The sequence below is a fragment of the Myzus persicae genome, unplaced genomic scaffold, assembly GCF_001856785.1.
Source record: "Myzus persicae strain clone G006 unplaced genomic scaffold, MPER_G0061.0, whole genome shotgun sequence".
NCBI lineage: Eukaryota > Metazoa > Arthropoda > Insecta > Hemiptera > Aphididae > Myzus > Myzus persicae.
Window position 1 is genome coordinate 704,112 of NW_019104144.1, and position 14,642 is coordinate 718,753.

The window sequence follows — 14,642 nt, forward strand, 5'->3', positions numbered from 1 at the left end:
GTAACAATATTTTAGATTATAAGCTGAGCGATGTATTGTTTTTATAATGATATAATTTTTTTTGTCTGTTTACATATTTTATAGTATAGTAATAATACTTTGATCTCAAATTTCGATTGTGGTTTTTGGTAAAAAAAATGTAACCTAGTCGGTACTGAAATTGCATCTAAAGAAAAAATTCTCAGTTCTATCTACAAAATAATCGATAGGTAAACAAAATTTGAAGTATAATTTTCAGCTATTCATTTCTAAGTATTTAGTAATACGGCAATATGTGATTTTGTGAAATTAAATGTATACAAACCAATAAATATAATGAAATATGTTTGAGGTTTAAAGTATATGAAAACTTAGCGGTAAAATTTAGTATGTGCAATTTGCTAACTACTATCAAATTTAGTTCATATGAACGCTTAGATAGACAATTTTAAGCTCAACAATTAATTGTTACCACTTACCAACTTATTTTATTTCTCTTTGCAACGTCGTTGTTGCCATAGTGTCAAACTTCTTATATACTACGTTATTTCGTTATCTGACAAAGTATACGATTACATAAAATAATTATTATATCATAATATATTTAGGTACAAATCAAATATCTGCATACACATAAACAATATACAAAAAAAAAACAAAATTATTGCGTGTGTATCGTAGCATAATATTTAATTTGATTTTAGTTATCACACGCTCGGCTTAAATTTGACAGCGTATGCGAAAATAATGTGGGGCGCAAACTGAAGTAAAATAATACACATATATTCCGTCTGCAATTAAAGTAATCAACCTGCAGCAGGTTAGATACCTAGTACCTAATAACAGTTGGTATACGTCCACGATGAGGTAAAGAAAAAATTAAAAAATAAGATCGTAGAAAAAAACACCATTACTATTAGTGGTTATGGCCATTTTAGTCTGTTTAATCTCATATTATGGACCGAGGCGTTCATATCTGTCACAAACTGGAAATACACATACCTGTTTACTGGGATCGCGCAAAACTGTCGCAAACATCATCACCCATTATCGGGGGCATAATGTGCGCGCGTGTAATATTTCTGTATAAAAGCGTCGCGTGACCACGGTTTGTCATATTCACTCGTCAACCGTCGTCGCAAATAATAAGTGATCAGAGTTATCTGTTCGTGCAGTTTATATCGCAGCCAGTCATTTTTACGCAGAGTCCAGTGCAACCAGAGAAATCAACAATGTTCGCCAAAGTAAGTGGATTTTGTATATTATTTAATATTTATATTGTCATTGTTGTTATACGTGCCAATTATAATTATATCGTAGGAAAAAAGTACAAAAAGACCTGAACATAATAATAATAGGTATCGCCTGAGAACAATATAGGCATACGATTGATTCGTCAAAAACTTCTGCAGGTCCAATACTATGCGTTCCGACTTGGACGAATATGTGTAACCACATCATTTGGTTTTTTCTTAAATTTCTTACAATTTCAATCATACTGCAGTTGCAGTAGGCACAAGACCAATAGGTACGCATATACCTAACCTAACCTTCCCGACCTAATCAAGACCCAAGACCGCTTCCGTCATCGGTTTGCGTAATGCGTACGTGTTATAATATTATTTAGTCATCACAACATTATCCACGAAACGATAATATAACATCTTTCCTAATCGATGGTTATAACAATTTAAAAAAATCTTAAAATGTTCAGTGTAACGCGCATAATATTTTATGAATACGTTCTCATAATATCGATGTGCACTTTATACAGAGTTAACTCGCGCTGCAGTTATCTTCAGTAATCCGTGTAACAATTATGACGATATAACATTATTAATATTATAATATAAACGTATTGTTTATTTTTGCACAACAGGTAGCAGTTTGCTTCGCTTGCGTCGCCGTATTCGCCGCACAGGCCCAATACTACCAGGCCGCTTACCCTTCCGCCGCCGTGGTTCACGCCGCCCCGGTCGCTTACCCCGCTTACCCGGCGGCCGCCTACCACCCGGTCAACCCGAACCCGGCTTACGCGTACAAATACGGCGTATCCGACCCGGCCACCGGTGACTACAAGACCGCCGAAGAGAGCCTGTCCAACGGCGTTGTCCAAGGACAGTACAGTCTGGCCGAACCCGACGGCACAGTCAGAACCGTGTCGTACACCGCCGACGACGTCCACGGTTTCGTAGCCCAGGTCACCAAGGGGGCCAAAGTAATCGCACCCGCCGCCCCGGTGTACTCGGCCCCTGCTGCGGTGTACTCTGCCCCAGCCCCGGTGTACTCCGCCCCGGCTCCGGTTTACGCGGCGGCGCCCGCCCCGGTGTACGCGCCCGCCGTCCACACCCCGGCGTACGCTCCAGCCGTTTCATACCCGTTCCCGTACAAACGCCAAGCGTAAATGAACGCGACCACGACATCGCTTTAAAAATTCATCATCGTCACTTTGCGTGTATCGCATCATCGTCATCGTCATCATTATTATTATTATTAATATAACTATCATCATCGTAGCGTGCAATGCTGCTGCGAGGAAGACCTCCTCGCACCGCTCCTTCTTCGTATATTGTCTTGTCTGTAATTCGTTTTATCTTTTTATTTTTGTGTAATATTTAGTTTCCTACTTGTAATATTAATGTATAATGTATTATTGTTATAACCACGTTGGAAAAATGCGATAATAATGAATAATATATAAATATATTGTTTTATCGTATATACTGCACAAGTGACATTTTATGGACCTACCTGTCTACCTTTTCTCCCGAGCTCCCCTTTCGATCTCACGCGTTCGCCATGTCCGCATAAAAGTGACATGTTCTATAAGTTTCCGATTCTGTCAATAGTGAAAACTGAAAAAGACATACTACTTAGGTCTAAGTATGTTTTGGAGTTTTAGGTATTATACCTATACGGCCATACCATTGTATTCATTGACGTCGTTTTTGATTTTACCGGTTACTAAATAACGTGGGCCGTAATTGAATATATCTACTATTTTATCACACTTCAGTATCTTTGTTGTGTAACTTTAAAATAACACACTACGCGTTATTCCATTATCAATAATATATTTTTATTTATTTAGATGCAACATAATAAATATATAGTAATAATTAATACTTGCACTACATGTTTACAATTACTTGTGGATATGAATAATTAAAATAAGTTTCGTCGACAACTATAAGCTGTACCTATATGATTTAAAAATGATTACAATTATTTTAATCACAACGAATCGTTGTGAAACTAGGGTTTACGAATTTTAAATTGTGACTCATTTTATTATATATATAATGTTTATGTTAAGATATTAATTTCTAAATTTGTTATACCTACCTACTTAACTAAGAAAATCATTTTTATAAAAACATACTAAAGACTGAACCATTATAATTTAGAACATTGTGGAATAAGGTTAACAGTGCTATTTGATTGAAGTATAAATTGTTCTAATGTTAAATATTACATAAATGGCTAACAAACATAAGACATAACTACGAGTAATATTAGCCGTCAAATCACGTTTCCGGTCGTATGACCAGACGCAAATACTACGTAATATGACTTAGTTTTATTTATTTAATTTTTTGAAAAAATAATGCATTTTCGTTGAGATATTTTTTCATTAGAACAACTTTCTATCTTCTAACTTCATCAAACCTAAAAACTCAATACAAGGTTATCCATTCAACATGAAATACTAATCTTTTCAAAAATTATTCGAATATTTGAATACACTACGATAAACAATTTTTGCATTGGGTAGTTTGATGTGGTTTTAAAATTATATGTTTGCAATGTACCATTTTTTTAAAATATTGTGAACAGTTTTCAAGAATATTATGTATTTGATTTCAAACTTACCAGTACAATATATATTTATCTCGGATAACGAAAAATGCGTAATCTCAAGCGTTATCTGGGGAAATGACGTCTAAAATTGCTGTGAACGTACGATACCTATCTGCTCATATATACTTATAATTATAATAGTTAATCAACGATTTAGTCCAGTTAGCTATAGGAACATTTATAAAAAAAAAAAAATATTGGTTTAATTTTTGATAATAAATACTAAATTATATGCAGAGTGATTCACCAAGCATGATGCTCATCCCAATTGTTTCCTTTAATTACGAAATAATTCAAATTCTGGTTTGTTGGAATTTTTAAATATACTCAGCGACCATATTTTCGAATTCTTAAATTTTTTTTTACTACTTAAGAAATGTTCTGTGGACAAATACAAACTTCTACTATTCAAAGAGAACCTCTTTTTTTACCATAAATTATTTAGTGGATACATTTTTTGAAAATGTTGATGTACCTAATTCAAAATTCAAAAGAGTAATTTCTTAGTTATTAAAATGTTTGTACTAATTATAATAGTCCTTTAAAATGGTTTTACAGGAATGTAAGCTAGATGTAAAATTGGATCTAGTATTTATTATACTTGGAGCATTTTTAGAAATTAATAATATTGATTGATTAATATTAATGATTACAATTTTCAAATCACCATGGCTCCCATATAGTATGATTTCATTAACATGGATCTTTTATCCTTAGTACACAAAGTTAAATAACTCAAAAACTACTCGTATGGATTTTTTCCTGATGCGTCAACATTTTCAGAAAAAATATTCACTTTATATTTTACAATTGAAAAAGGGTGCTCTCATTTAAAAAATTGAAGTTTGAATCTCCACAGGACACTCCTTAAATAGTATAAAAAATCTTAAAAATTTGAAAATATGGTCTTAGAGTATAATTAAAAACTTTATTATTGAAGAAAAAAGGGTGTATGAGCATGTTGGATGAATCACCTTGTTTAGTGTATGTGTACTCATACAACATTTTAGACCCTTACTCTGCTTAAGGATAAGACATCTAATTTAATTTTTAATTTTTAAAAACCCACAAAAATTATCAACGTATGAAATACATTGTACTCTTGTATGTGAATAGTCTCAGATATTTATTACGCTCTTTGTAAACCTATATGGTGCATTGGACTGTAAAACTTGTTCGGTGAGCAGTCATCAGTTATATAAATTGAAAGTAATAATAAAATATTACATTGTAATCGTTTCACAAAATAGCAAATATTTTAGTGATGAATATAAAGTGCTATACATTATACCAATATTATAATAATAAAGTATAAGACGACCTTGCATGTCGTGTTATGTTTATATACTTGTAGATTTTAGTGTTTTTTTTTTAAATATTATTTATCATAAAATTATTATCCGCTTGATTGTTAACGATTCGTTGTTACATATTATACTCGTAAAGCTGTTTTTATCCCTTAATCGTATACATAAATCCAAATCGATCGTACGGACAGTTGTTTGTCAGTCTTTGCAGTTAAAACACCTATACCTACCTATATACATGAGATACCTGGATAGTATTATATGTATTGCCTATCAAAACTTTTCATCTATTATCCTATCAATTGTCATATTTTGACCGTGATAAATTGGCCATTATGTAAAAAGACCCTCGTTATTCATAATAATAACTCGTAATCGTGTATTATTATGACTGTTACAAAATTAAAACATTGTGTGCGTACCATACACCTTTACCACAGCGTTGGCCATTGTCTGCCGTTTTAGGATGCGCAGTGGGGATATCATTTCGTGTTAAATAATATTATTTTGCTATATACCTAGAGCAGCCGAGTGCGCATAGGTAAAATGAATTTAATTTTAAATGTCGATTCATCGTATACTTTGATGTTCGACGACAGGACGAGTATTCGTATCTCGGCAAATTCGATTATTGTCCACCCACTCCGACTCAAATTGACAGATTAGTTATTCAGATATTATTGTCTGCTACTAATTCGTTGTTTTTTTTTTTTTTTTATTCAACAATCGATGTATGAAATCGTTTTTATTCGATTACAGATAAAACGTTTGAGATGACTGCCACTTCAGTCTCCAAATACTCGAGGTATTACAAGGTTGAAATCCAAAGTGTATTTTTATGTCTTATCAAATAATACACCTGTTACATTTATAATATGCCCCTATTGAATGTATAAACCATGGACCGTCTTTACGTGTATTTTATTTTTTGTCAATATTTTAGCATAGTATTATAGTATAATTTATTTTTGTATTGCATGATGTTTTTTCCTATTTAACTATGACAACTATTTACACATGGTACAATAATGCTTGCGTTTCGAAATTAAGATTTGTTTTGCTGTTCAAATGTTGTTGTTACTGAAAACTTTCGGTCGAACAAAGATTCAGAGATACAAATTGCTACAATTAATACATTTTACGTATACCTACAAATACAATAAACTGTGATATTGTGTTTGTCTGCTGATGGTTATTCCGATGGTATGTCGCCGTCAGACCGACGGACTTAAAAAAAAACCAAGTCGATTCATCCGTATAATTTTGCACATGGCATAATTTGTGTGTACGTATTGGGTTCATTTGTTATACATTGTGTTCGCTAAACGCGATCGAGGCGTAACGAAAGGATGAAAATGACAGAAACACGTTTCCTTTAGACTCCATCATAGACTCTGTGTCTATGTGTTATAGTGTGTAGCTCGACCCAAAGGTCAATAAAATTACATACATCACTCGTCAGAAACCGTTTGGTCGTTGTTACAACAATAATATTATGTTATTGCGAAATCGGATCGTTCGAAATTCGAATCCATTGTACGTCGCAGGTACGTGTCGATCTAGTTGACAAAATAAACATCATCCAAGGACCGCGACTGCGTTGTGCCACGCGCAGTTTCGTAACGATTTTGTGTAAACGTTTGGCCACAATGGAACGATGGCTTACGATAATAACAATAATCATAATCATAATAATGATAAATCATAATTCATAACTATAATATTGCATGTTAAATGTATGTAGTGTCTGAGGTGTCTATCTGTCCCGTGTGTGGCGGTAATCGACCTTTCGTACTCATCGGAAACCGCGTGCGTGCGCGTATGTATTGCATGTGCATCTTGTTGCACCCTGGTGCATTGTACCTCGCACTTGTATGGCACTCAGATAGTTATACGAGAATGTTACATCAATAGGTATAATTGTATATTATACTCTTATACAACTATACTATTCTTCTGTCTTTAATTTTAGACTCTGGTCGAAGTGAGGAACGTGTTGGTTTTTATGACCGAGTTTAGATTGCCGATGTGTATATTCTTTGATCGTTTTATGTCTGAGTTTTGGATAGGAGGAGTGATCAAATCGCCTCATCCTTAACCTGTTTTCGGTGGAAAAAGCGTGTATATTATTATACATCGAAGAAAATTTTTGGGTTTTTTCACGTTTTAATATAATAACAATATAAGTTTAAAAAACAATATCTTCAAATAACCCTACAAATTAGGACTTCACCATTTTTTATGAAATCAATGCTACTGGGAATTTAATTACTCACCAACTATATTTTATAACCACAGGATTACACAAATTAACATTTTAATGCACTTCCGTCTATGCATAAGTAAGACGATCCATCAATGCCTACAGTTCTATTCTTCGTTTTAAATCAATTATTAAATATACAATATTTATTTTGGAAAAATTTCGATGTATCAGTGTCGCAGTCTTGTCATTGCAAAGGATAGCATAGTGGGAAAATAATTGTATATTATTTTGAGCATATATAAATAACTAAACTTTAACACTGCAGTTATGTGTACAGTGTACTTGTATGGCTTGAATACAAATTAAAAATAAAACAGAAACTACAAACTTATAAATTAGTATAATGATATTAAAAGATTTTTGATAATTTAATTTTGTACCAATCGTTGTATTTCTTCACCGCTGAGTAAACAAAAAAAAAATTGAATAAAAATAATCGTTACGTTGTGTCTCCGAAGATAAATAGTTTCACAGAATAGAAAATTTAAAACCAAATTGAATTCATTTATAACGCGAATAACAACAATTATGTCTAGAATTTTTTTTCATGATATTTTCATTTACCTATTATTATTTGTCTAGAAACGAAAATCGTTTCGTCTGTGTCTCTTTGACGTTCGTAGAAAGACCGCAATCCCGGGTCTGCTAATAATGGAAAATCGTTGAGAATCCTAAGAAATAATTGAATTTTACAGCCACGCGTCCTTGTGCTACGAGGTATAAGTCTGAGGCGTGGTGCACTATAATATTTATGTACGTGTTATTATATTATATTATTCTTCATAGAACCCGCGATGACCCAGTTTACAATGGTTCTTCTGCGCATAAGATAATATAACATGCGATGCACTATACTATAATAGTAAGCATGTGATAGATAGTCCGGCGTGTTCCTCCCGGAGTTTTCCTTTTTCCATTAATTGGAAATCCCGTGAACAAATCATCAAGGTGATTTTCGTGTGCGATTTATAGTGGTTTACTGTGTAGTATAAAAACAGTTAATAATGCACAAAACTGTCCGTGTCCAATTTTTAAAACTCAATTTCAATCATGTATATGTAAGTCCAAGGTTTGAAAACATAACGCGGGAAAAATATTATAATATATTACTAACCACGATTTTGAATACCTCGACCAAATACCATCTGCGGTATAATTGTAGTAATAGGAGTAATTAATTAATATTTCCATGTAATCAATACACATTTTAGATTCTGAGCTGAGCGATGAATGTTTCGATGTTACAACGATGTGTGTTCTTTTTATACCTAATAATTGAAGTTTTAAGTTTTTTGTAAAAATATTATTATACATATTGTGTTTAGTTTTAGGTACTTTTAACTTAAATACATATACATGTATATGGTATATCAAATTTTAAACACAAAATATGATAAACACGTGTTTCATTCCTATAAGGATGTAGGATATATTACTTATACATCCTTTTTCCAAAATATATAAACGTATACAGATGAATATATCAATTGTTTAAAGGCCAATAAATTATGGCAACCAACAAAAAATTAATTTTACATAAGACACTTAAAACATTTTATATAACAACATAATCGTTCTAATCGTTCATAATCGTTTCGTTTTTTTATGAGCTGTTTTTCAAAATGCCATACAAACAAAACGTTTCGCTTTATAGCATTAATAAGAATTATTATTATTATCATATAACATCTATATACAATATGATGACTTACGACATTCGTCAATATTAATAATTATCGTCGGATTACGACTTTCAAATGAATTAAAAATATAAAAATGATATGGCAAAAATCGAATCGTGTGTAATGTATTTAAATTTGTTTAAAACACAAAAAAAAATTGTATGGAATTAATATTTCGCTGAAACCTTGTCATTTCAACCGAGTTACGAAAGCGGATAATGTGCCTTTTAACCACCGTATTATGCACCACTCACATCTTGTATTTTTTTTTTACTTTTTATGACTTTTACTGTGATTAAGGAAAAGCGACAAAATATTTAAGTCGATTGCTGATCTGTAATAGAATACATAATATTGGATTTTAAGTTTTTAACTATACGCAGTTTACACTACCTTTTCATCCTGCAGGTACAACGCAAATTATACAGTTGTACTGGTTATATCATTTCTACAGACGATCAACACATATCACAACACGATGAATATATTATAGAAGTATTAATAAAAAGTCGATCCTTATACGGAAAACACAATACAATATTGATTAATAGAATAATATAGGTTTTTTATTATTATTCAATATTATCAAGTTATATAATCATAATAATAATAATAATAATATTTATTGTTTCAAAAAAGAATCTCATAATATTCATAGTTTCGCCATATAGCTTTTGAAATCTACTAATATTATCTAAACACTATACTATTATGTATACCAACTGGATTAGATTTGTTGGCTATCTAATTAATATTATAATATTTATTATTACGGTGTTAGCGACTGTTTGAAATATTTGATTGTATACATTTTTATTAGTAATCAATTTTCAATCTCTTTCTTACTTTTTTCCGATTCTAATTATTGGTGTCTTAATGATTTCTTAATAACCTAAATTATTTGTGTGTATAAATATTTAAAAAGGAATTTTTGGAAATATTTTCAATTGTATAATTGAATAATTAATTTTGTAGTTGAACTTCTATTTGTAGAAAATTACAGTTTGCCCACTTATAAAATGTAAGTAATAGAGACTACAAGTATAGTATAGGTATATAGTATGTACGCCTTTGAGCTATTATTGTTTTTAATGCTCTTAAAATTAAAGTGATTCAATTTTAGTACCTACTATAATAATAATAAAATTTACTAATAATGGAAGTTTTTTCTATTTTAAATTCGTGCAATACTTACATAATTGTTACCCTTATTACGTACCTCACGTTCAGCATTTGGAAGGTCCTTAACCTTCTTGAAAATACTATATTTTTCCAATTAAGTTAGAAACCATTTATTAAGAATGCAATTATTTTTATTAAATCTATAGCCTATTTTTCTAGATGTATTTCCTGTTATACGAGATTGTTTTGCAGACATTTTAATATTAATAACTAGTTTTTTTTTTATTAATAATAAATAATAATAAAATAAAAGCCAGTTTAATGTTGATGTAATATTCTATTATCAATTTATGAGTTTAAAATGTTTATCAATTAAAACCTGAGTATACTATAATGTTCAGCGCATACTACTTATGTGGGTGATATTTTCCTATTATTGCGTAAAATTGTTGACAGGTTTTTATAGCTTTGAGGATTTAATTTTGTACGTAATACCCACTGTTGTACTGTTGTAGTCATTGTATATTAATTTAACACTGGTAAGTCAGTTTTAGTTATATGGTATAAATAGGCAATACCTAGCTTAAAATGAATCATGTTTTGAAAATGTCAGTGTGTTTAGTAAATACCCCATAAATGTAAAAATTACAAAGAAAATTTCAAATCTGGATAAATATATTTGAGTCCAAATAAAACGCCTATAAGAAAAAAAATATTGACAATATATATTTACATTTTAGGGCTTTAGTACAAACAACTTATGAGGAACCTAGTATTTAATTTAAAAACTTTTAGAAATTTTGGCTGATTATAGAGTACCAATAAGTTTCACTTTCTTATCAGAAAATATATTGAAGTTGAAAATGTAAGTATTAGTACTGCACCAAAAGATGATGACAGTCGACAGACACAATAAAAAAAATAAAAACAACATTTATCATGTCACCTAGAATCTAAAAAAACACACATGATTATAAGTTACTCAAATCAATAAATTCATTGCTCTGCTCAGAATATATTTTTAATTATATTTAAAATAAAAATTACCTAACCCATAAACTTGTTAAATTTAATCAAATTACGACAATTTATAACTATATATTTTATGTACCTACATAAACTTTTGCTAACTGTGAACAGTAAATTATTTTATTGAATATTATAATTACAAGTAAAATATTATTGAATACATTTTCCTTATTAGTCAATTTTAAGTTAACATTTTTTATCATACATTTCGTAAAAAAATGTATTTTATTTATTTTATAAATGAAGGTTGTCAAGAACAAACGTTAATAATTAATTTCATAATGTTATGTTTATTAAGATGCCTATACATTCAAATTGAAGGAGTTATTTGTTTGCAAAGTTTTTCGATAAGTTTTAGGATTAACAGTTAATTCTTAAAAAGAAACATTCATTCTTTATTTAATGATTTTTTTTATTGTTTTTATTTCAATTTGATTATGGATATATTATAATTTTTCATAAGTGATTGCCTACAATCTGCTTTTTATTATTTGGTATCTGTACTATCTGAATTGCATTTAAATACTTAATAAATACTTTAAAATCTTTACATATTATGTTTTAAGTCCTTACTTAATTACTAACGTTACAACTTGATATCCAAACATTGTTTCGTAAACTGAGCTCTATAGAATTGTTTATTTTAAGCAACATATTGATTATTGATTCTAAATTCATAATGATGTTAGTACATAACTATGCCATACTTACGTATTTCCTGCTTGTATAATCCAATAACTAACCTGAAATGCATTAAATTCCTGGGTCTGGTTTTTAGTATTTTAAATTCTGAGCGGAACGATGAATGTATTGAATTTACAATTATGTAATTTTTTTTTGTGTCTGTCATCATCTTTTAGGACAATAAAAATTTTTCAATTTTCTTCAACAGCATCTTTTCTGGTAGGAAAATAAATCTTATTGGTACTTTGGGGAGTCAATAGTAAACAATTTCCAATAGTTTTCACAAACGGCAAGAAAAACAAACAAACAATTAAGGAAAAACGGGAATTTTTACGATGAAATCAATTTTAATTTTGGATATCAAAAAAGTATCATAGATACATGAAAATTTCACCGAATGTTTGTATCTGAATTTTCTATACATCATATAGGCTTATGAAATTGTCCATTATTATTTGTTTTTTTTAACAATTATCGATAAAAAAAATGTCGGTCAAAAAACTTAAAAATATATTACAAGGTTCATCGTAAGTTGTTGATAGTGGAAATTTAAAAAAAAACTTGAGTGTAAATCCACAATATTTTTGACGAGAATTTCAATTTAAAATTTTGATACAATTCGTAAAAATCACTAATATTAGCAAATTATTTCGAGTTAGAAATTCATAAAGTATTTTTTTAATATCTAAAATTTAAAATGTAATATAAGAGTCTATAAGTTTGTCTATTTTTATTAAAAAAAACATTCTGTCAAATAAAATGTTATAAGAGTTTGAAATTGACATTTTTACAACATTTTATATTCACTCGATTTCTCTGAACCGGGTTTCTTTGTAATTCATAAACGAATAATTGTAGACACTTGAAATTTACACCTTACGTTTATTTCACCAATGCATGTATACTTGATTGAAATTTTCAATATATTTTGACTCTTTTTGAGCTGTTTACAGACTTTTTCGATTTTCATATTTTTTAGTTTATATTACTATAAATGTCAATACGATTTAATTTGTTTGGATCAAAAGTATGAAAAATTAATGCAAGATTCGTAATATATTGTTACGATATCAGCTGAAATGTATTTTAAATACATAGACCTGTTTTTATTTTAGATTCATATAGAGTTCAAATTTTGACAATATTTCTCAAATTGAAAATGTAAAAATGATTTTGTAATTAAAAATGTATTGAATGTTCAACTTTTATAGCTAAAAATTGGAAATTTAAAATTAAGTTAATGTAGTTAATTCTTTAACCAAAAAATCTAAAAATAAACATAAAAACAACTTTTTTTTTATAGTTATTTTAAGTTCAAATTTAGTCGAATTTCCATGTATACACAATATATCCATACATACAAAGAATAACGACTTAAGTAATTTTTTTGTAATTCGGTTCCAAAACAGCACACATGTATATAAGTGTGGGTACCTATATAATATTCTCCGGTATCCCTGATAATTTAAGAATAATATTGTTCATAATATTAATTCAGCTTACCGCCTACCGTATAAATAATAAGTAATGACAAAATAAAATATTCTAGACTGACATATCGTTTCCGCCGAGAATCATTTTTCGTGTACAATGGTATTATATCATTGAATTCAAATTTAATACCATCCATTACAGCAACCTTCTAGACACCTAATAACGTACAGCAGAGCGACATCCACTTACTTCAAAGCTTAATTTCAATACGAAATTGTCAATTCCTACATTGTGGTGGTACCTACATTCTATGTACATTTAAGTTTAAAAAATAAAAAACCACATTCCTTTTTGCCCACCTATTAAGCACCGCCGCCGTGAAGGACACAAATTGTTCAGACACATTAGGAATATAACCATTAGTTTAACAAACTATAAAGGTGGAATATAGTATTGGTGTGCCCACGACAATTATCGTTAATAAGAAATTTAGATAAGCATGCTTTTCATTTTTTGTTACATTTTGATAATGCTAAAATTCTCTGAAAATATCTATTACTATTATTAATCACCATAAAATGTGGAAACTATTAACTAAGTTGTGTTTTTCGATATCTTTAAAAGTATATCGTATGTTTTAACTAAAAAATATTAACAAACTCAGAATCATTTATTTAATTTTAATTTAATTTTATTGTGGTGAATATCCTTTTAAAAATATATATTGTCATTAGATAAATGTTAAAAATGTAAGATGTATTATTACATTATATGTTACATAGGACATTAATTCAAAAACATTTGTAATTGTAATACTTACTATATATTTATAGTGCAAATACTTCCAAAAAAAAAAAATGTAATTTCAATTATAACTGTTAGTAACTAATGAACTAAAATAATTTTATGGTTTCCTGTTTATTTCATTATTTTATAAATTAGGAACAAAGAAATTATTTATTCATCCGTGTTAGCTTAAATGTTAACTGGAAATATTTAATTTTCATAAACCGGGTGATTTTTATTAATTAGGTATACGATTCTGTAGGTTTTAGGTATGTGCACATATAATAGGTGTATGAAAAATATTTTATACGTATTTCTGTGAATAGTATCCCTCACACTTATCACGAATTTCGTTTCCGTTTTCACCATTATTGATATTTACTACTTTAATATTTTTCATCGATAGTTCAATGTATGCATATCGTCTTAGACGAATCGTTCAATCATTATTTTCGCGTTAGGGTTTTATTAGCATTCAGTTAATTAAATATT

The 14,642-nt window shown here is 29.5% G+C and overlaps 2 protein-coding genes across 4 annotated transcripts in view; both read left to right on the top strand.

Annotated features, from left to right (window-relative positions):
• Window positions 1-14,642, top strand: part of LOC111039223 (neurobeachin-like protein 1) — a 113,970-nt gene that overhangs the window by 60,784 nt on the left and 38,544 nt on the right. The gene's annotated exons all lie outside the window — the stretch shown is intronic.
• LOC111039232 (cuticle protein 7-like) lies at window positions 682-2,676 on the top strand. Its single transcript, XM_022322620.1, has 2 exons — window positions 682-1,223; window positions 1,859-2,676. Exons 1-2 carry the CDS (start codon window positions 1,212-1,214, stop codon window positions 2,381-2,383), a joined length of 537 nt encoding a protein of 178 aa, XP_022178312.1. The 5' UTR covers window positions 682-1,211; the 3' UTR covers window positions 2,384-2,676.